The 23,313-nt window shown below is 45.7% G+C and overlaps 1 protein-coding gene across 1 annotated transcript; it reads right to left on the bottom strand.

Moving 5' to 3' along the window:
• Positions 1 to 1,793: 1,793 nt before the first annotated feature.
• Positions 1,794 to 6,978, bottom strand: SPINK2 (serine peptidase inhibitor Kazal type 2). Its single transcript, XM_084204374.1, has 4 exons — positions 6,864 to 6,978; positions 6,370 to 6,407; positions 5,741 to 5,850; positions 1,794 to 1,924 (listed from the first exon to the last, which is right to left on the bottom strand). The coding sequence occupies exons 1-4, from the start codon at positions 6,910 to 6,912 to the stop codon at positions 1,879 to 1,881; spliced, it is 243 nt and encodes an 80-aa protein (XP_084060500.1). The 5' UTR covers positions 6,913 to 6,978; the 3' UTR covers positions 1,794 to 1,878.
• Between the last annotated feature and the right edge of the window lie 16,335 nt (positions 6,979 to 23,313).

Genomic DNA, 23,313 nt, shown 5'->3' with positions numbered 1-23,313 from the left:
AGTTGGGAATTTTATCAGTTAAAAAAAAAAATACTGTTCTTGCAGCTCAGCCAGGGAAAAAAAGCCATTCATCTGCACATTTCATTAGCAAAAGGCAGTGAGACATCCTCTGACCTTCCTTTGATCTATATGGATGGCTGCACATTCTCCTCCCAGTGAGATCAGGGCTGTGCTGATCCTGTGAAGCTAGAAAATATCATAAATCCTAATCAATCCAAATACTGTTCAACCACCTGAGCTCAGACAGAAGAGAGATCCTTTCCTGGTTCACAATCATGCCATTCAGCTGGCATAACTCCTTGTTAGCCTCACACATGTGTCATAAGCCAATGGGAATGCTTGCCATGAGGTTGTTGATGTCTAAAGATTACAGTAACATCCTTCTGTATTATGAATTATGCTGTGAATCTGTTATTATTATGTTAATATTACTATAAGTTACGTTGTGAAGCTGTGCCAGAGGAGGTTTGGGGTGGATTTTAGGAAAAGGGCAGTTAGGCACTGAAACAGGTTCCCTGGGAAGCACCAAGGCCATCTGAGTTCAAGAAGTGTTTGGATAATGCTTGCAACGTGGTCCCAAATGTACAGTTTTAACTTAAAAAATTTAAACCCATTGTACTGAAATTCACCATCTTTTTGAGCTATAAAGCTTCATAAACACATAACTGGGGTATACTACTGTTTCAGGTTTGTATTTGGTTTTTTTGTTTTGCTTCCAGCCCTCCAGGGATTAATCTTTGCTCAAAGAAAATGAAAGCAGGCATGTGCTACCTGGAAGGTAAGAGCAGTTTTGATCCTTTAAAGGAAATGCAAGGCAAAAACATTATTGTTTTTCAAACCTGAAGTCACTGACCTGAGAATGTTCCTCAGGCATGAAATGTGCTGTACATCTCTGCCTGCACTGCTGCTGCCCAGCAAAGCCTGACAAAGCCATGGTCTGGGGCCAGGGGAGAGCAGGTGCTGCTTGGCTGAGATCAAAGGAAAAAGCCACCTGTGTATTACCAAGCACTGCAGGACAACCCAAACACAGTTAATTTCAATCAGCACGCAAAACCCACTTGTTTGGTGGAACAAACAAATCTAAGGTATGTGCCCATATTCACGACAAGTACAGGGAAAGGACCAAGCCCCAGTTCTGGCACACCCTCCCTGTGGGAAGGCCCACCAGAGCATCTCTGGAGTGCACCCCTTCACAGGAGTCTTGAGCTTTCCAATTTTGCTTTGATGTTTGCCACAGGAAGGGGCTCTCGGGTGCCTCTTCCTCGCAGCCGCAGGGAGCAGTGCCAGAGGGATGGGGACTGGAGGGCAGTGCATGCCCCTGCTCCTGCCTCCAGCATTCCAAAACAGCCCTTACCTGCAGCAAGAGCAGAGGGTGCCCAGGCAACTGCCCCCCACCAGCAGGACCTGCAGGCAGGGAGCCAGGGGGAGAGGCTTGGCACATGCCAGGTTGGTAGCCACCACAAGAAACCCCTCCAGTGGCTCTCCAGGGGTTGCTGGCACCTGTGGGCTCAGAATGTCCCAGAACCAAAGAGCACTGCCTCTGACAGAGATGCTGGGGCCTCCCTGATCCCAGGAGGGACTGTGGGAATGGCACTTGGTACCCACTCACTTCCTTCCTTGGTGCACTCAATCCCTTCTCTGGACAACTGACCTTCTGGTATAGAGTGAGGACATCCCCTTCTTATCATCCATCTTTAGTTCAGGTTATAGCTGTACTATGGGTATGTTTACAACCACTGGTTTCAATACAGTAAACAAACTTTGAATATGCAAGTTTGTTTATTAAGACAGGCTACACAGAATGTGCACTTAAGGCATTGTTTCCATTTGGATTGTTTGTGACCCTCTATTTTTCTTGAAAAGCAGCCATCTGTCGTATCAACAATGTCCCCTGTGGACAATTTCTATATGGGTATGATCTTCCCTGCAAACAGAAGAAAAACCTATTAGAAGAGGAACACTACTTGAATTTTTCAGACACATTTTATAAAGTGGACTCTCTCGTTTCTTTCTATGTGTTCAATTAAATGCAGCGATGCATTAATTGCACCACTTACTTAAAGCACCACCACGAAGTAACCATGATGCAAAATTTTATGAAATCAGATACACAGAGTGAGTAACTTACCACAGGCTTTGTCACCTATAAAAACCTGATAAAACCATCTGCAAATCTGAGTGCTGTCGCACCACATGACAAATCACACCATGGGGACTAACATGTCCATTACAAAGCACGAATACAAGTCAAACTTCGCAGTCTCTGAGATGCAAACCAGTTCTAATGCTTACAGTATTTCCCCTTCCACATGGGAATTCAGTGGGAAGGGTGTGCATCCTGATGCACCTCGGCATCTGAGGCTTCGCTAAATTTTGAATGTGTGGTTCTCCGAATGCTGGAATCTTCTTTAAGGAAATTTTGGCCAAGTACCCCTTAGCTTGGAAACACTGGTTTGTTTTTCTTTCAAGTCCTATACACAGTATTTTGGGGTGCTCCATTTACAAATCTCAATTTACCAGGCAAATGCAGACAGAAAAAGAAACTAATAGAATGCAAGTTGTCCCAGATCATCAGTTTGCTTCCTTATCTTAATAGAATCAAGCTGGTTTACTCCTCATAAAATTCAAGAGACATGTTTACCCAAAAGCAGGGTTAATCTGTACTAGTTAGTAATAGTTTTATCAGGGATCCTTTAACCAGAAGGTAGTGCCAGAAGGCAGATCAGGAATATGAAAGGCAAAATCAAGGCCAGGAGATGTAAAACACTGGTAAGGATGTAAGGAGTGGTTCTGGCTGAAGGACACCCTCACACTAAACCCTGCAGAGACACCTCAAGCTGCTGCATCTATTTCCAAAGAGAATGTGTTGCTGTCAGACTAGGTTTAAACTAAGATCAGATGTTGTCATTGCTCCTGGACATTGAGTGTGGAAGAGACCCTGGATTTGCATTTGAGCACCCACTTAAGAATAAATTAAATCTAAGCTTTAAAAGAAAAAAAATAAAGCAAGGAGCAAAACCAACTTTGGTCTTACAATTAAGGGGCTTCACTGCAGAGCAGGATGGGGAGGGTTTGTGCTGCACCTTTGCTGCAGGTGTCTCATGTTATCATGGATCAGCTGCAGCAATCTCTTCTGCAGCTCTGGATTCACCCAGGGCTCTCCAAGTGCCCCCACAGTCCTTCATAGCTAAAAGAGCTCATGGACAGTACTGTCTTGGCTATGAGGAAGCACAACTCTCTCCAAGAAGTCCCTTCATGGGGTTAAATATGGGCTAGAACAAACCTGCAAGGTGGCAATTGAGAATCACTCCAAGTTAATTGAGAAGTGACTGTTTTGTAATTTAGTACTGGATGTGTCCCTATATCTGTTTCTATATCACATTACACTATTTCAGCAACTAGTCATGCAGCCTGCTAAACAGGGCAGAAAAATCTCTTTGTTCTGTCTTCCTAAGAAGCGTGACAGACTCTACCTTAGATTACTTGGAGTGGAATGATCATTGCTTATGACTATGGACTATTTTTTAAAGCTGAAATTCCTCCAAGAAAGCAAAATGTTTTATCTGTGTTGTGTTCATGCCAAGTCAAACACTTTAGAACAACAACTCCAGGCTGAACTAGAAGGCTCCCAAATATGCCAACTACTGAACTATAAAAAGAAGAATATTAGGAGAGTATCTGACTACCCTGTGTCCCTTCAGACCAAAATACATGTTTCTGGGCATGTAAGAAGACAGCAAAAAAGGATGGGTAAGACAAAATTCTATCTTGTGTTTATAATTGGATTTAATCCCATGTATCACACAAAAGATGTACTTTACATCTTATACTAAAAAGACAAAAGCCCCATCACTAATTACTTAAGGAATTAGTTAAGGAGCTGAAATAAGCAGCAGATTTGAGTGGAGAACCCTTTGTTCTGTGTGCAGTGCTGCATTCAGGAATCTGCCATGCATCCATCTGGAACCGAGGGATCATGCCTAAAAAAATGAAGCATCCTAGAAATCCTAGAAAGGCTGGATCTCAAACTCATCCTTCTGTTCTGAAAGGATTAAATATACTGTTTAGGTTGTGAGATGCTCTCCTGTCTGTATCTCCACAATATGGATTTGCACTCTCTATGGGTGATACTCAGCTCTTTTTTTTGTCTTTAACTATACTGATTTAACTTAATTTCTCCAGATCTCTCGGAATTTTTATATCCTGCACAGATCACTATATCTGTGCCATTTTGCAATTTTGATTATATAAAATATGATAGCTCTTTCAAATGTAAAATGCTGATCACCGCTTTTGAACCACAGCATTTCAAACTTCTGTGACTTCATCCTTTAACAATTTCAGCTGAATAACTATTTGTCTGCTTATGTGATTGTCAAGTGGAGATAATGTAAACTGCCTTATTAATGTCATGCACCAATACTTCTATATCCTCCTACTCTGTTTGGCCAGTTATCGTGCCAAAAAACTAAATCTCATGGATTTGATTGGATTATTTCTGACAAATCTGTATCTGCTTTGCTTACATTCCTCTTTACCTCTGGCTATGTACAAAGCCAATCACTTAATAACTTACTCCAACATCACTCGAGGCAGGAAAGATGGGTAGGCTCCTAATATGTAACATGCCAGAACCTCTTCCCTTTTTACAGATTATACTGTGTGTGAATTTTGATTAATTTTCTTTTTTTTTTTTTTTTCCTAAACTGTAGGTTTACCAATTCTCTTTGCAATTTGTCACTTGCTTGGGTTGTTTGTGGTGTGCTCTGGTGAAAGTGTTGTCAAATTTTGCAGATATGCATGACACACTTCAGCACTTTCTTCACAACATTACCTAAAGTGTCCTTTGATACCTTTGTCACTTTCTTTATTTTGGCCTATGTTTCTTTTATCTTGGTAATTTGACTTTTGTAGATCATCTGGTCAGAATTAATCTCTCCTCTGCCCCAAAGTCAGAAACTCATTTCAGCCTTCCCTTTCTTGAGATCTATCTGTTCGTTATTCTGCTACTCTCACTTATACCTTCTCCTGGAAACAGAAGATCTTTTATTTCATTAATGTAAATTGCCTTTTACCATCAAAATTTCTGTTCACAGCAGCTCCCCTCAGTTTGTACTGAGAGCCGGCTTTATAAAGGTTTACAGTCAATTGTAATGTGGAGTAATAATGCTTATTAGATACCAATTCTCTGTGTTTGCAATATTTTTTTAAAATAAATTATTAAGGAATAAAATACCCGCTCTCAAATATCACACAGTCTTTTTCTTGATTTTTAGACAACCTGAAGGCAAAATAGCATTTTCTCCTAACATTTGGCATTCTTACTCTTCTTTGTGAAAGGAAGTACAGGAGATTGGATCTTGACCATAAATATTTTATATGTAAAGCTGCATTTTGGGTGGAATCTTTCATGTTTTCTGATGGAAAGTGAAAGGGTCTGGCATTATATTTATTGGTAGTATGGCATTGTATGAACATGACAAGCAAGCTCCTCTAAGATGCTCCTTCTCAGGAAATACTAATACTAATATTCAGTAAATCCAGCTGACCAAATTCAATCAAAGTTTACAGGTACCACAATAAAATCTGTTGCAGGGGATTCACAGCTGAGAGGACACTGCTGGAACTACAGTGCAACAGTGCAAATGATCCAAAGCCAGTAAATTACCTATCAGTTATCTGGAATGTCAGGGTGAATGTTCTGCTAGCATGTAGGGAAGGGAAGGACAGAACTGACTACCTGTTAGCAAGGCAGAGCACACACTCGTTTCCGTAGGTCTCTCCATCAGTGCCACACACTGGATGGTAGTCCCTTGGACACATATACTTCCCATACTGAGCACAGTTGGGCTAGAGAAAACAGGTACAAAAGAAGCCAAAGTTACACCATTTGAAACAGGTTTCTGCTCAGTGTCTGAAGAATCCTGGTATGCACAGAAAAAAGGCGTCCATCGGGAGCTGGCACAGCATTTTAAAGTGCCACATTATCTTTCATGCTCTTATGGGAATTTATCACTTGAGGCTTGGCTCCTATTGCCTGGCACGGCTTAGCTGTGGTGTCAGGACTTATGTGCGTCCCACAGCGCAGCCCCTCCGACCGCCGAGCATCAGCGGGACACACGGACAGCGAGTCCGCACGAAGGGCAATGCCGGAGATGGTGAGAGATGGGCACCGCCAGGGCGTGTGTGCTGCGGAGCCAGCATGGTCCCGGGCGCCTCAGCTGCGGGGAGAGACCCCGCAGAGGGCCGGGGCTCCGGGGCCAGGGCAGGCGCAGAGCCCAGCGTGGGGCCCGCGGCTCTGGGGAAGGGGCCGGGCCAGCGGGAGGCCTGGCTGGAGGCAGGGAGGGCAGCGGGGCAGGCGGCACTCACCGGGTAGCTGGCCATGGCTCCGGGACACAACAGGAGACCTGTGGAGAGCGAGCAGCGTTAACGGCGCCGGGTCCCGCACGGATCCCCCGAGCCCCGCGCGACCGGGCCGGCTGATACCGACCGCACCCTGCCCCGTCCCGGCACCCCGACCAACCTCTGTCCGCTCCAGGGACACCCTGACCAGCCTCTGTCCGCTCCAGGGACACCCTGACCAGCCGCTGTCCCACCCCGCCATCCCCCTCTAGCCGCTGTCCCGGTCCCGGCCCCGGCCAGCTGCCGTCCGGCACCATCCCGTGCCGGTTCCCCGCCCTGCCTCCGGCTGGCTCCGGTGCCCACCCCCGGTTTAGATTCCGCCGCTGAGCCAGCCGGGGCACGGCACCGCTTTAGGCTCCCCCTTCCCTGGGACGGGACCGGCCGGGACTCGGTACCAGCCCGTCTCCAACTTCCCCGGCTCCCCTCCCCGACCGCCAGCGCCCCGGCGCGGTGCGCGGTACCGGCGAGGAGGACGGGCAGCAGCAGCAGGAGCGCCAGCGGCCGCGCCATGTCGCCAACTGAGCGGGGACGGCGGCGACAGCGGCGGGGGCAGCAGCGGCGGCGGCTCGGGGCGCAACGGCCGCGGCAGCGCGGGAGGCAACGGGGGGCGCGGGGCGGAACCGGTACCGGACGGGGCGCGGAGCGGCCGCGGGGGACGCCCACGGCTGGGGTGTCACGGCGGGGACGCGGGGCTGAGTGCTGTAGGAGCCTCCCCAGGAGCACGCTCACGGGGGTGGAAAGCTTTCCCGTCAGAGCCGTGCAGGCGGGCAGCACAGTTAATGGGGAGGCGCCGGCTGGGATTCCAGCGTGCCCCAGGGTTCCCTCCTCGGCTTCAGCTGGTCGGGGCTGTGCTTCGATCGCAGTGTCTTGGGCAGTGCAGGGAGGTTGGAAATACGCCCGCAGTGCCGTGCGGCTGCTAAGGTCAGGGCCCCCGTCTCGTCATAAAGTGACAAGAGATGGCTTCTGCTGGGCTGTGAGTGCTGCTCTAACAGAAGGAACAGAAGAACTGTCCCGGCAATAAAGCAACCTGCCTGCCTCCAAAGGCATGAGAATACAGGGGCTGGAAAGCCTCGGCGCGCTGTCCCACCAGCATGGCTGGGTGCCTCGGCAGCACTGTTTTCCAAAGAGTATCTCATCTGGCGGTCACTGATAAGAGTTAGCTTTGCAGAGCCCAGAGTTTGGCTTTGCATAGGGTCTGGGTCTGCAAATGTTTTTTATGCAGTTTCCCAAAATCTGGGGTATTAACTTGTAAAATGGCCTGTGCTTCTGTGTATGAACTGGGGTTAGACCTGTGGAGTGTTTTGATATGTCCCAGGCAGGTACGTACACAGACATCACATACACCTTTCCTGTCTGTATGTCAGCCTCTGAGTCCTTTCAAGTACGGCTTTTTTTCTTTCTGACAGTGTGCCCTGCCTACATGGCATCATAGGGAGGTTATTTTATTATCTGCTTAATATGTTCTTATTCCTCCAGGTAACCTGTGCAAATTGATTGCAGTTTCAGATTTTCATTCTGTGCACACCTTTGTGATTACTGCTCAACACAAGGCACGTTTCATGCAAAGGCCCCTGGCTTGCCTGTTTTAAGCAAGATGCCTTATCAGAACGTTTTGTGGCTGGTGAAGCATGCAGAGGGTTATTTCTCTCTGCCTGATCTCCTTCCCTAGCTTTCCCAGCTCTCTGTCCCAGCTTTCCCTGTTAAGCCATTTGAGATGAGGGTGTCCTTCTGTTCCCTTGTTATTGGTGGGATGGTTATTGGCTGGATTTGCCATCCTGGGGGGAAGGATGGTAAGGGCTTAAATACTGGAGAGTTATGCTGGGCTGGGTTTGTTTCCTTGTTTCTTGAAGGTGTGATTTTTCAAGGCAGAGGGGCCAGCTGAAGGTGAAGAAAGCAGAACCACAGGGAAGGCGAAGAAAGCAAAACCAAAGGCAGGAGCTATCTCTTAGGTTGTGAATCTTGTAAGTTCCTCTAATAGTTAAATGCAAAGCTCTTGCTCAGAAAAAAAAAAAAAAAAAAAAAGCCTGAACAACATGAACAAGGAAAAGCTCAGTGTTCCACCTGTAGGTAGCCCAGACCAGCTTTCTTTCTCCTGAACAACTCCTGCACAACAAGCACTAAGTAGCTGTGTACTGTCATTGTGTCTCCTAAGAAAATAGCTGCCCCCTAAAAAACGTTCTCTACACTGATGTATTTTCCAACATATTTAATGTTAATTCCAAGCTCATCAATGTGTGGCACTTGATCCCAAATAAATGGCATGAATGGGACCATTTGGGTAAACATCACTTCAGCTGCCTTTCTGTGACAGTAACATGAACTCAGTCACAGCCATGTGTTCTCTCCTGGAGAAACAGGGAAAAGTAAAATAAAGGTGCTCTATTGACTCTCAGTGTGACAATCCTATTTGAAACTGGTGCCAGTGTCCTCAATTCTGAAAGCATTTGGTTTCACTTACATACATTTTTCTACTGAGAGTATTTTATTCTGCCTTATTTAAGTAAAATTTTCAAGACAAGTCTTTAGAGAAGGGAAAATTTTAGAAATGAGATTTTAAACAGAAGATAATTTAAAAAATTTTTCTTCTGGCAAGATTGAGTATTACAAGATACTAATTTTCTGTCATAAATTATTAAGAACTGGAGGCAAGGGAGAGTATAACTATGCAGAGAGCTTCTTAATAGCTTTTGTATTCTGTTAACACATTTCTGATGCAAATGCTGAGTCATTGGAAAGGAAAATTGCAGAATTATTTGCATATCTGCTAGAAGTTATCTTCTTGTTAAAATCAGGTAGCTGATTAACAAACATGAGAGACAATAATGAACCTGGCATATAGGCTGCAGGGAACAATGCGTAATTAGAAGTTACATCCCTGCAGAGAAGGTCTGTTTCTGCCTTATGCTCAGTGGAATAACCCTCTGTGCTTGGAAGGTAGAATTTATTTGAACCTCAGTCAAACTCTTCTGGTGCTCCACGGCCTTGCTGCTGCCCAGTGAGTGCTGGCCAGGTCTTTGTGAGATGTACCTGCTGCCCAGATTGGCACTGATCATGGCCACCTCCAGGTGGGGTCTTGTGAGAGTAGGGCAGAGGGAGAAAATCACCTCCCTGGTCCTCCTGGCCATTTGTCTTTTGTTGCAGCCCAGGTTATGGTTGGCTTTCTGGGCTGTTAGTGCACACTGACAAGACATTGTCCAACTTTTCAACCACCAGCACCCTAAGTCCTTCTCCACAGGGCTTCACTTTGCATCCATTCATCCCTATCTGATGCTCATTTTTAAGTCTCTTTGTGTCTATTTGAGTCTATTTGTGAAAATCTGAACTTTCCCCATACTCTTGGTGTTTCTTGGAAAGAAAATGTGTTGGCCTTTGACATCTTCATCTTTGGGGATTTTCAGGACTCAGCTAGAGAAGATTATAATTTTGTTGATCTACTGTTGCCAGTAATCCTGTTCCAAGTGTCAGGGGGGTAGAGACCCAAATGTCCCTTTCAGCCATGCTTTGCTTCCCAGGGTTTGGGTGGCATGGCAGGTTGGAAACGAGCTATGAGACAGCAGATCTCAGCATAAAATTGAATTTGTTCACAATCTCAAAAAAAAAAAAAAAAAACCAACAAAAAAACCAGAAAGTTATCTATCACTCATCTGCTTAAAACAGATACAGGAAGAAGTCCAGGTACCAGAAGGACTGGGACTAAGGAAATGGATTGCCTGCTACCTCTATGATTCAGCAGTGTGGCATGAAATATCCTCTTTGCCACAGGTTGTGGTGGATGCTAAAGGTTTAGACTTGGAAGAAAAAAATAGAATTGCAAGGTAAGAAAGCATAGGTGGCCTTAAGAGCATGAAAATTCCCACTTGAACAGGTTCCCGCAGGCTGCTGCAGGCGGGAAGGCGACACACAGCTCCTGTTTTCTCTTGGCCATTGTTGATGGACTCTGGGAGAGCAGGAGCCGGTGAGAGGGATGCTGTGGTCACACATAGCCTGCAGCTCATGTCTTCTGGCAGCCCCCAGTCCTTTGGGGGAGCATGCTAAATCCACTGTAGCAGCGGGACAGTGCAGCTGATGTTCCTGCGCTGCTGCAGGCGGTCTAGAAGGGCACAAGTGCTTGGGCATGTCCCAGCTGCACTTGTGCCATGCACATGTGAGTCTCCTGCCATAAGTACAAGAGCTTGTCTTTCCACCTGAGTAGCTGCAGGGCCAAAACCAAGTGACATAACACAGGACAGTCAAGAGTGCTTCTGAGCGGCTTTTCAGCGTGCAGGTCTGGGGTGGCACTGCTGAGAGCCTCTTTCCTAAGGCACTGGGGGGCTCCTGCCTCCTGTGAGACTGGAATGCCCTAGAAATGGCTTGGCACTTGCTTACTGGCTGATTCTACCAAACTGAACCTGCACAGCAGCAGGGCAGAGATGGACAGAGGGAGAAGAGCTGATTTTTCTAACGTTTTATTCTCCCTGACAAAGATTCCTGCAGGGAGGAAGTTGGCAGCACTGAGCTGCAATAGGCTTTTGGTTTGCTGTGTGTAGGGAACTGGATCCCGTTGACGAGCTGTCTCCCTGACCAGGCCCTGAATGCTGAGCTGTGGCATCACCTCTAATTTTGGTAGACCCTTCCAGGTTGTTTCCATAGAGGCTGGGTTCAAAGGTTCATAGAAAGGTGTGGAGGAAGCTCCTCATCTCATACACTCCCTCACCATCCTGTCAAGTGGCATTCCCACCTCCACACCACTGAGAGATTGCTCTGAGGGTCCTATCTGTCACACACAGCCCATGAATCATTCCTTTCAGTTGTGCTCCTACGTTTGCAATCCCACGTAGTCCCAAAGACAGGATCCAGGCCTCAGGGATTCAATTATTTACACTCCACCCAGTCTTTCCATCCTTGGTCCCTCTGTGCCCATTCATTTTGCTCCATCATGTGCTGTTCTCCGCTGTATCAGTCACAGATGGGCAATTTATCCTCTCCTGTTTCCCACATGAATCCCATCTATCACCTGCCTGTCTTTGAAATTAATTTACTGGCTGGCCAGCTGCCCACTTTGTGTCCGTGGCTGCTTCCCTCCGTGTGCAATGTGGGGGGTGCTCACTGCAGGGGGGTGGCTGCAGTGTTCTGTGCCCTAAGGAGCATTGCTGACCTGTGGGCAGTGCTTTGGGACAGGACTGCTGCACGGGCTGTGGGACAGTGGGGAAGGGGCTGCAGGAGGTACCCAGGCATTCCTGGATCTGCGCATGCTGTCAGTCCCTGTCACAGCACAAAGCAGCAGCCTTGTGCCTGGCAGAGAGATGTGTGTATATTGCTGCCATGCTCAGGCTTGAACAAGGGCTTTAGGAGTCCCTGGAGCCTTCAGAAAGCTCCCGAAGGGTGTCCTGATGGGCAGAAATAAACGTAGTTTTCTTTTTTCTCTCTCCTCCAGAAGTTCTTTCCTGCTGTTGTTTTCAGCTCAGTTAAGCACATCTGTCTGCTTGATCTGTCATGGACAGGTTTACAGGTGCTGGCTTGACTTCTGCTCTCTGTGTGCTAGTTCAAATGACTCATGGCATCCTGCTGAAGGGACACACTTTGTCTCACTGATTTGCCTGGGATCATAACCCCTTTGGAGGGAGGTAGTTGGTCCCAGGGGCATTTCTTATGCCAAAAGTTTTCTCAAAGAGCAGAAACTTTCAAGACAGGCTGTAAAAGCTTCTTCTAACTGCTTAAGCTGTTAAAGGAGACAAGGTTAAGGGAACCTACCCAGAAGGCTGCTCAGCTTTTTCTGGGTGCTATGGCTAAACCCAAACCCCATAGATGACTTGCAGCTATAAAGCAACAGCCCGGCTGGAGGGTCAGCAGAAATTTTTTCATCTGTGAAAGGGCAGAGGCTGTCCTTAGGAGCAAAGCTGCAACTGCATCAATACAGTGCTTGAAAGTGAATTGATCCAGCAATACTTGTCTTACTTCTATGTGAGAAGACACTTGGAAATGTCAAAGGCATCTTCTTTAATGCCCCCTTATTTATCATAGAGTGGTTTCAGCCGGGGCGGTTCCTATGCAGATCTGCCTTCAGAGGCAGCCTCACCCCTTCTTCACCCTTCAGGAAAAAGCTCTGTCAGTGGTGTGATCACTTAAGAAATATGGTCCCCCTCTCTGTTCCAGCAGAGCTTCTGTCCAGCTTCTAGTGCCCTTGGAGTGGGTTTGTAGGATGAAGACATTTTACCTGATCCATGCTGGGGGAAAGGGATAGACAGGAGCTATGAACAGGGCAGAGGGAGGGCAGGTGGAGGGGAGGAGGGGAAGTATGTTCAACATCTCCATTTTCCCAGTGCCTTGTTTATGCAGTGCTGTGCCCTGAGCATGTTTCATGGCACTGTGTGCTCTCTCTGACCCTAAAAAGAAAGGCATTCTTATCTTGAAGAGCCCACTCAATGTGCTTTATGGTCTCCAGGAGTGAGGATGAACTGCAGATAAGGATTTCAGTTGGCTGGTTTATCTCAGTCAGGCTTTGATGCCTGTCCACCTGATGGATTGCCTGGTAAAATGGAGGATAAAAAGACCTTTATTGACCAGGGAAGGTGATGATGGCTTGGAAATGGAGAAGAGTTTGCTGCAAAGATGGCAGGCACCACTGCCATGAAGGCTCAGTGCTGTTGGAAGCTGTCCCTGCTCTGTGAAGGCCAGTGACAGAGGCACCACTTTGCCCTGTCTGGCTGTGTCTCACTGTCTGAACCACTGCCAGCCACCACTTTGGGCTCTGTATTTTCATTAGAAACCTGCCATCAGTCAAGAGAGGAGAACAGCAAAAAGGAGGAGGGGGTGACAAAGCCTGGGACTTGTTGGAGGCACCATTTCTATGTGGTTCTGCTGGATGGGACACCCTCAAAAGTAAATAATCCCCAAAACACTGCCTGGGCTTGAGGGTGATTGTCACCCTGATTTTGTAAGATTTTCCAAGCTTTCTGATGTTTACATTCTTGTAACAACCTTTCTCATACACTTTCTGTAAATAACTTCTTGTTTTGCATTCTTTACGGAGGAGGAGAGATTTGATGGACTGTTAGTTTGTCCAGTGTCATTGGAGGTGGCACTTTCACCCTCCAATCCACTGTCACTTTTTTGAAAACTATAAATGCTGGAGTCAGAAATTAAAAAGTCCCTTTTTACCTTGAAAAGAGCAGCATGTCTGTGTCATGTTATTTCGTGTCCTATAGTGACAGATGCTGGAGGCAGGTAAATCTCTGTTTGCTTGTCATCCTTCTATGGCCTGACTGTGCCTGTACTCCTCCAACACAAAGCTGTGATTTCTCTTGCTCCTCCTGCTTCTACATTTGTGTTTTGGCTCTGCTACTGCAGAGCAGAACCACAGTTACCTGAACTGCTCTGTAATTCACCACGAGAGGCCAAGGCTGCCCAGCCATTATTGGAAGTGTCATGCTTTTGCAGTAGTTCCGTGCCACAAGCAATGGAACTGCAAAAGCTTGGTAGATTTTGGTCTGTCAGTGCTCTCAGGCTCTGCTGAGCCCAGACTTTTCTATCTGTGTGACACTGTTATACTGATTCTGGTCAATTCAAATTTTCTGTGGTGAGAATGGCCAGATCTCATCCGTGTCGCAGGAATCTCCACTTCACAAGATTCAGGTGGTTTCTTCACAAGAGATTTTAGTGACTTAGAGCGTGTGGAAGGGTGCAAGAGGAACCCGACCAAAGGAATTGATCCAGCTGAGACATCACGATTTGGCTGTAGCTGGTCAGTGAGGCTAGGGCTGGCGGGAGGTGTGAGGATAGTTTTCCCCTCTCCTGCTCTGGCTCAGGGAATCTACAGGCTTGTCCTCGTACCATGTGGTGGCAGCCTTGCACACGGTAAGTGCTCTGTCTTGCCTGCTTGCATGAATGGTTTTGTTTGCATCATTTTTTTAGGGTGAAGAGCTCAATGGTCCATTTAGGCTGTCAGCTGGATAATATGGTACTGTAATGTAGTGGTCTCATCTTCCCAGCATCAGCAGTGCAGAGCTGCTTCTGTTCCTTGCTGTGCTGGAGACATCTATAACTCGGTGTGAAACTGCCCGTTCCGTCGGGCTCGGTGCTTCCACATCCATTGTCAGCGCTGCAGGAGTGACAGGGCTGTGCAGGAATGAGGGCATGAGGATGTCTGGGGCATGTGAGAGCTCACCCAGCCGTTCAGATCCTTGCCCGCAGTCCCAGAGCTTTCCAGGAGCTGTGACCAGGGACTGGTAGCAGGTAGGAAGGGCCATTCCAAGCTGACTCTCTTCCTCTTTCCCCTGCTAATTCACATAGGATTTTTCTGTCTGTACAGAAAAATGTGTCTCACTCTGAGCCCCATCTGGGAGGGCTGGGATCTCTCCTGCTCACAAGTGTGCCTGTGCTGGTTCTCGAGGGGAGGAAGGGGGCAGGTGGTATTTATTTTGGTTGAGCTGCAGGGTTGTGTTTGGCAGGGCTTTCCAGCAGCAATGGCTGAGCAGGTTGTGGGCATACTCAGGAGTGAGTCACCAAGTAATAATGACAGTAGGAAGCAGAGAAGAGAGATGCTTCAGGAGTTGTTCAGCTTTTCCTGCTGGGAGCCAAACACAGGGGCAAGGTTTACTTGGAGTGGCAGGAAACATCTAAACTGAAAGGTCAGCTGAGGTAATCTGGGGACACGGCTCAGCTGTGGTCTCTGTCTCAAATCCTCTTGTGTCCCTGTCACCAGATGATGAGGAGACTTCCTGGCAGATGAATATGATGTTTCAGGAGAACTTCCTATCTGTCAGCTTCTCTAGCCACCACGAATCTCATCAGACTGATGTGGCAGTCCTAAGGGACATTTGCTTCAGTGTAAGCTGGCTGTACTAGAAATGATCCAAACACTTCATATTTAAAAAGCACATACTGCTGGAATAAAAACACCTGCATGGAGGTGACAGTTTGCTGAAAATTGGTTTACGCCTCACTGAGCTCCAGCAGAAAGGAGGGGTGCAATTTGCAACACTGGTTTTTACCATTAATTTTGGCTTTCACTGCCATTTTTGATCAGAGATGAATGTATGGGATAGTAATTTGTTAGGAAGAATTTCCTAGGCTGCATTCTGAGGAATACAAGACTAGTGCTGTGCTTTCCCTCTGCAATATATGCTGGTCAGCTTGTGGGATGAGGGAGCTCTGCTCCCTCCACGTTTGCTGTGGTTCTGATGTGTGTGCTGCACTGAGACCTGGTACCCTGTGGGCTCATTGCCATTACTGTGGGATCCTGAAAATCCCAATTTTCCTACATTTAGAGACCCTTTTGCTTGCAGGTGCTGACCCCATGACAATGACCCACAGCAGAAAAATCTACTGGTGAGTTTCCTTTTTGGTTTATCACACAGAGACCCTTTGCAGCAGATCTAATTTTGGTTTAGGCTTCAAGTGGAGGACTTGGAGCTATGGGATGAGTTTGTTGTAGGAACCAAGTGCAGTGCAGTAACTAATGGCAGGATAACACCACTGGGGAATGGACTACTATTGCTAATGGCAGAGTTTTCAAGTGCAAAGGACAGTGAAGCTGGGGCCTCCTACTCATGTATTTGCTATTACTTTAGCATGGAGCTTTTCCTGCTGTGAGTGGTCACTGTGCAAGCTCCTCACCCTGTGGTGTTGGTCCAGGATGGGATGCTTCCTGTTTTAACTGTGATCCCCATTAGTTCCTTGCACATTACCAGCTTTATCTACCAGACTCTGGAAGCAAACTGGTGATTAATGCTGAGGTTGCCCCTGAGGACTGGTTACAGTGCTTGCAGGAAAGGTAGGGAGTGACCTGGCATGTGGAGCAGCCCACCTGGGTGCACCCAACATGTGGGAAGCCTTCTTTCTGTGGGAAGGTGTATGGGGAAGTGCAGAGCTGAAGTCAAGGATAGATAGCACCATTCCTCAGATATAATGATCTGACCTCTGAAAAATTCATTTTACTTTGGGTCAGCCTGCTATATTGGTGTGGTCATGGTTATGGATATTCTCCCAGAGCCCTGTGCTAGAGAAGTTTTGGGAATGGTGGTGTTAGCAGAACATGGTTTAGGGGTACCTTTAAAAGTGGCTTAGGAAGGGAGCCATGGATATATCCTAAAAACACAACTCTGACTTTTTTTGGTTGCTCCCAATTCTGAGTCTGAGCAGGTGGTGACCAGAGGCTGCAAAGCCACACGGAGCAAGGTAAGAAGGGCTGGAGAGAAGTCCCACATTCCACTACACTTCCAGAAGAGTCTGAGGAAGAAAGGTCTCTCAGAGTAATCTTTGTGGGAGATTCCAGTCCCTGCCATCAGGGCAGAGAGGACAGGCTGAGCTTGCAAACCCCCTGTGGGCATCCCTCAAAACCTATCACAACCAGGAGCCAAGAAGTTGCCTTGGCAACTGTGACGAAGCTGAATTTGCAGGGAGCTCCTGCCAGGCTAACTGGAATTGCAACGTAAATACCGGTCCCACTTCTGGCATCAGGCAGAGCTCAACAATCCTGGCATGCTCATCCCAAGCCACATCCCAGGCAGCTTTTCAATTTCAGGTCTGCACAGCTTAGGGAACTTGAAGAGAGGCAAAGTTCATGTCAAAGCACTTTCTCCCTGGCGTAAGAGTGAGGTCAGTCAGCCGTGCCTGTTCCTTGGTTGTGTTACCCTCTGAGAAAGATGAATGAGCCAAGCAGGTACATTTGCATTTGCAGAAAGGGATTCTGCATGGAGTGGGAAAGGAGATGGACTGGAAGACCAAGCAGCTGATAAATTGCCTAAGGGACAAAGAGAAGTTACTGAATTATTTATTTTTTTTTACACTCGCCATGGGCTAATTAAGGAATCTATGTAATGCTGGAAACCTTTGAATGTTTAATGGAAAAGCAGCTAATTAATTAACATTACAAATCATAACCATTAAGGAATTAATCTTTCATGAACTTAATTAGGAATGGTGAGTGAATGGGTACATGGGAGGATGACTTTTGGAATATGAATTATGGTTGTTTCTTTTCTAATCACTGCTAGTTAATGAAGACACAGCAATATTACTGAACAATGCAGAAGGGAACAAGGCTGTGTAATGATCCCAGCTAGAAGTGATAATTGATTCATTTGTGGGGAAGGCTCACAAATTGGAAATGCTATTTGGCATGATCATTCTGTTGCTAGAGATGACCATTTGCTTATGGCAATAAATGGCTAAATTGTCATTGCATCATTTTGCCTGCAAGGCAAAACTCCTCACTGGCTGAGCCTTTGCGTCCAGTTCCCAGGGCTGGTTGTGGTCACTGCCCAGGGACCTCAGGAGTTCTCTCATCACAAGGTAATATGATGTAGATGAGAAATAGAGTTTTTGAAAGAAGAAAAATGGTCACAGTGCTTTGTGAGGGCTGTACAGAAAGAGATTGGAAGGTCTGAAAGGACTGCAGTGGTTTGGATCAGGAGACTTCCCTATGTGGCATTTCCCTAAGGCTGTGTGCTGCTCAGTCTGGATTAAAAAACCCCAAGCGATGGTTCCCAGGATGTTCAGATCCACCTGGGAATTTCAGACTATTAAAAATGTGTCTCTTATTTTGTGCCTATATTGGGGATCAGCTTCCTCTTGTCTGACTCCCTTCTGCTAAACAGAGATCCTCCCTACACCAGGGTGGTGTGACTGTGTTAGGGGTAGTCCCAGTGGTGCCAGGCAGAACCCTAAGTGAGAAAAAAAACTTTCAAATGAGGTTTGGAGAGTTTTCTGGCTTAGTTAATGAGCCCTGTTTCCTGTTCAGTGCTCATTTGGGGATCATTCTGCTAATAATTGTTCTTTGGCTTGTCAGTCAGACAGAGTGAGGCTAAGGACTCATTTTGGATGGGAGAAGAGACAGATCTTAGAAGGATTTACCTAGAGAGCACATGACAGTGGAGTTAAACTAATAGCTAAAGCAGGGAACATTGGCCCTCTATTTTTATCTCTGGTATGAGCATCTGACATAAGGTTCCTTCAGGCATTAGACAACAACAAAAATCTGGAACAAAAGCTAATAAACACCCTCCTTTCTTAAAATACAACTTAAACCACATGGTTTAACTCTTCTGACAGTGCTTGCTAGATTTTGTTTTCATTAAAGAAGCTCCTTAAGAACCTTGTTCTCCCCTCTTTTTTTTTTTTTTTTTCTTTTTGGTAAATGTATTATGTTGGTTGTTCTGGCCAGACAAAATAACCTGTATCAGAGGCTGACATGGTCAAAGAATAAAGGATGGTTATGATCACCACTCTTCACTGAACATCCCTTTCTGATGCACTTGGAGCTGTGTTGCCTGTCTGCACAGACATGTTTGCACTCTCCCCTTCCTGCAGCGTAGGAGGTGTGTTTTTCAGATGGAAGTGGAAGGGGGCACAGGATGTTTTCAGTGTTTTTGGTCTTCCAGACTCCTTTTGAAGGTCCCCACTCTTTGGAATTCAGGGGCATGGTGAGTAGTACTTGTGCAGTGCAGTAAGATATCTGGAAAGAGGTGCTGAAACCAAAGAAATTCTTTCCAGATATCTGGAAAGAGGTATTGGAACCTTTTGGTGATGAGTGTTGAAGTGGAAAGAAGACAAGCTGGTCATGGACCCTGCTCAGCAGAATTTGCTCTGATTTAGTGCAGAAAGCCCAGCATAGACAAAAAGGGGTGGCTCTCACATAGTGGTAACTAGAGACCTTGCAGACTGAGCATTTTGGTTTGTTCTGATAATGGGCCCATCTATAAAATTCAGATTTAGCTCTGGCATGAGTGCTGGGACTGTTTCCCCACAGAACTCATTCCTAGAGCAGCCTGTGACTGTGGAGATCATGCAGTAGCCCTTGGCATTACTTTGTGATGCCTGGGAAGCAGCCAATGCCAACACAACTAGCAGACAAGCAGGGGTCCTGTGTGGAATGAGGCAGCACTAATTTTTTCACGCTGGGCTCCCTGGCCCTACAGTAAGGGAAGGCTTTGCATTTTTGCAGGGAAGGCTGCAACCGACTTCGATTATTCAGATAAATAATGAAATAAATGAATGAGAGTGACTTTTATTGTCATGGGGTTTAGGGTCCTACAATTGCTTTGTGGATTTGGGATTTAGATATTAGGCAGAAATGGATGTTCACAGGACTTGAAGGGATAGACCAGCCCCAGGTGCTCTTTTATAGATTTTACTAAAAGGAAAAAATTGAGCAAATATATGCTTATCAAGCACATTATTAGGCTAATTTACTGCAGTTTCATGAAACTAATTAAAGAAGAACAAGACAAGGATGAAAATAAGGTCACAATTAAGACTGAATCTATAAATCACTGTATTCAGCAATTTAATACAGCAAGTAATTTAACAGAATTATGAGTTTGGCATAAGAAAGAATTACTTTTTGTGTAAATCCTGTTCAGGGGTAGGTAAAGGAGACTCATCTCTATTGAACCAAAGCATACAATTCATTTGCTCTCCTGAATTAATGCATTGACTTTGCTAGTGAGAACGAGAGATGGATCCATTGTGGGCAGAAGCCTGTAGGATCTGGGCACCAGATCTGCTCTTAGCCCCTGGCCCCTCACCTGGGGGTGTTGCTCAGTGCAGACTGCTCTCTGCTCCAAAAAACTCCAAAAAGGGAGGAACCAGCATAACTGTCCAGAGCAGTTCCATCCATGACAGTTCCATTCAACACACTGTCCTTGAATATCTCTGTGCTTATGTGGTTTTATTTTGGTCCTTATTTCCCTCTTTGGAGTCTGTGCAAATACAAAAGGGCCTGTTCACACCTTCCTACAAGGGCAATGACAAAATCAGTTTGAGCAACAGTTTTAAGCAGTGGTCTTTTTTGATCACTTATATATACTGACAAACTGGGAGATGCACGCACTCAAGAAGAAGAAATTGGACCTGACAGAGTCCTTTTTTTGCAAAGGAGAAGTGCAGGTATATTGAGGGATTCTTTAATGGCTTCAAGTGTTGTCACAGAAACCAAGATATCATTTTGAGATACAAATTTTCTTCTAAAAACTTTGGAAATGTTGCTTGCTTCACAGTTAGAAGCAGGATTTTAAAAACTCTTGTGTACTCTGTGATGAAATTAAGTATATTGAATGCATATAGATTTACATTCTTTTAAAGATTCAACAGCATGTTCCAAAATCACCAAACTGACAGCAAAAAAAAGGCACACTAATGCAAACCATTCCACCATAATTAAATTAACAACTGCTAAAAAAACCCCAAACAAACATTTCTGTGTTAAATATCCTTTTACTTTGAATTCCAGAATTTGAAGGAATGGAAAACACCCTAAATTGAAGTGAAAATATCTTCCAGGACTGATGTATAATCTCTCATTATCTTCTTCACTGTGTTTCTACTTGACTGTTTTGAAATATTAACTATCAAATTAAGGAACATTGCTTGTGAGATTTTAACTGTTGTAAAAATAGCTTGAATTTATCTTAAGGTGTTTGTCTGTCTCATGGCATTACCTTCTGTCAGCCATCCCAGTCCAGGACAAGTCTGGGATGACTGGTGGAGCTTACTTCCCTTTTGACATTTCAGGATTTGCTGCTGCTTGTGACAGTCTTTCTTCTCTTATTGCATTATTAAACATTATGTGGGAAAGATAATATGTTAGCAGTAATAAAACCTTGATGAACTGGCCAATTCCTCTAGTAGCCAAGTATTAATTTTAAGAGTTTCTCTTCATTAAGAGGTCTTCAAGAATTGCAGCGGAGTAGATTATTTTTCCAGAACACTTGAGATTATGTCCTTATGGCAAATTTCACACAAAAATGACTGAAAATTATCTGAACCATCAACTTTTAATAGTTATACCCTCCTCCTAGGGACTACCTACAGCTCTGGCTTCATCTTTCCTGGACTGACACTGCAGTGGAGGATTCTCATTGACCTGTATGTTGGCAATAGAACTGAGAGTCAGGAGTGTGGTGCTGACAGCTGAGAAGCACAGGCAGAAGGTAAAAACAAACCCAGTTTGAACAGTAGCTGATGTCATCAGAAGGAACTGGAAACCCAAGGGTTTTTCTCAGCCAGCTCAGTTCAGCAACAGGGCCAGTTTGCAGCTGATCCACCTTTAAATGTGACCCCTCACTGGGAGGCTGGATTTGCTCTCTCACATTTCATTCTTTTGGCTTCTACCCCCAGAATATTGGTGGTGCTCACCTGTGTGTTACTCCAATTCCTCTAAGAGGCAGGCAGCTACACATGGTTCAGGGCAGCTCTTGCCATCCCAGACATCCCTTGCCATCTTGTGGGTGGGGAGCCCTTTACTTTCACCCTCCAGAGTGTCTTTCTGGGCATGAAAGGGGTAAATGTGGGCAATGGGTTTCTGGCAGCACATGGGCGCAGCAAGGTCTTTTGAAGGTCATGCTGCTACAGCAGGAAAGACACAAACATGTGAGTGGAACAAACCACAAGGAAATCATGAGTTTTAACCCCACATGTCCCCTTTTGCCAGTGTAGTAAGGTTACCAAAACTAAAGCTTCAAATCAGTGCCAGGGTGTGATTTTTAATGGAACCCTGACCTCTCTCAGATGAAAGGAATTGAAAATCAATTGATTTTCAAGGCAGGATTTGGTGAGAGACAAAGAATGGCTTTGGGGTTTTTTGGACCCAGTGTACTGAAAAAACGAATTTTGAAGCTTGACCATCAGCTTTGTTAAATTGCAGGGCTGTCCAAGGTATCTGATATTGATGCCCCTGCCTCTAACAATATTACTCTCAAGAGGTCAGCACTGGTGATTTATTGACTCGTAGCACCTGAGAGGTTTAGTCTAGCTAAATAATAACTCAAATACACCTTCAGAGAGGTGGAATGACCTGGAAAAATGTGAAATTATCTAAAATAATCTGTTGTTAATTGTCTCTTAGCCTTGGAGTGTCTCAAACTTCCTTCTAACACAATGGGATCGAAATGAAAGAAAAAAAGGAAAACAAAAGGGCAGATCAAGGCTCTGCAATCTGCTGCTTTAATAAAAATTCCACTCCTGGGTGAAATTGGAACTGTCAAGGAGCAGTGAACTCTGTAACTGCATTGGGTGCATTCTGACCTGAGCACCAGCTCCTTTGATTTCAACAGTTCCTGAAGATTGCTCTAGTTTTAAATGAGATCAGAGACACAGAAAAGCTTTAGTGTTTGTCACTTATGTATCTTATTAATATGAGGCAGATCTCTGAAATAATGTGGCCCAGAAGAAGAAATACTCAATTGTTTGTTCCCATTTATTCTTCCTGTGGAGGCAAATGTATTAATAAGACAGAAATGAATGCAGTGACGGAGCTACAGGTAAGTGCCATGTTACTGCATCAGAAGATTTGCTCCCATGTCTGGGTTTATGGAGAGCAAAAATAGCTGCAAATCAGTCCATCTGTCAAACTCACCTTAGTTAGGAAATGCCTGTGAGCTTTTCAGAAGGATCCCACAAGGTTCAGTTGGTCTTGAAGCCTCAGTTCCTGGAACCCTGTGATTGTGCCAGGCTTGCTCCTTGCTTTAGTTGAAAAAAGGTGAGTTTGGTTTTAAAATTGCAAAGGGAAAACTGAACCGAGAGAGGTGTAAGAAATCTTCTTTCAGGATGTTAATGAACAGTTGCTCAGTGTGTTGCCTGATGGGAAATGCTTAGCAAAAGTAAGCGTCAAAGATCATAAAATCGGTAACATTGCAGAAAATTCCCAAATACGGGTGCATTTTAAATTTTGTGATTCTTGCAATGGTAAGAACTGACATGACTTTTTAACAACTCCTCTTTCTCTGCTGGCCACGCATCTAGTCTAGGCCAGGGCAGAGTTTGCTCTGTTTTGTGCTCTACCAGCTCTTCAGCCTTGTACCCAGCTGTCATCCCCAGGGTTCTCCACCCAGGACCGCCTGTGCTCTGCGGGCTCACAGCTCCTGCGTGGTGGGAAATCTGGTTCCCTCCTCTCACCTCTCCTCTGGGCACAGCTGCCCCTTGCTTGCGGCCACA

This window comes from Fringilla coelebs, assembly GCF_963513975.1.
Source record: "Fringilla coelebs genome assembly, chromosome: 4".
NCBI classification, from domain to species: domain Eukaryota; kingdom Metazoa; phylum Chordata; class Aves; order Passeriformes; family Fringillidae; genus Fringilla; species Fringilla coelebs.
This window is presented reverse-complemented; position numbering and strand designations above follow the sequence as displayed.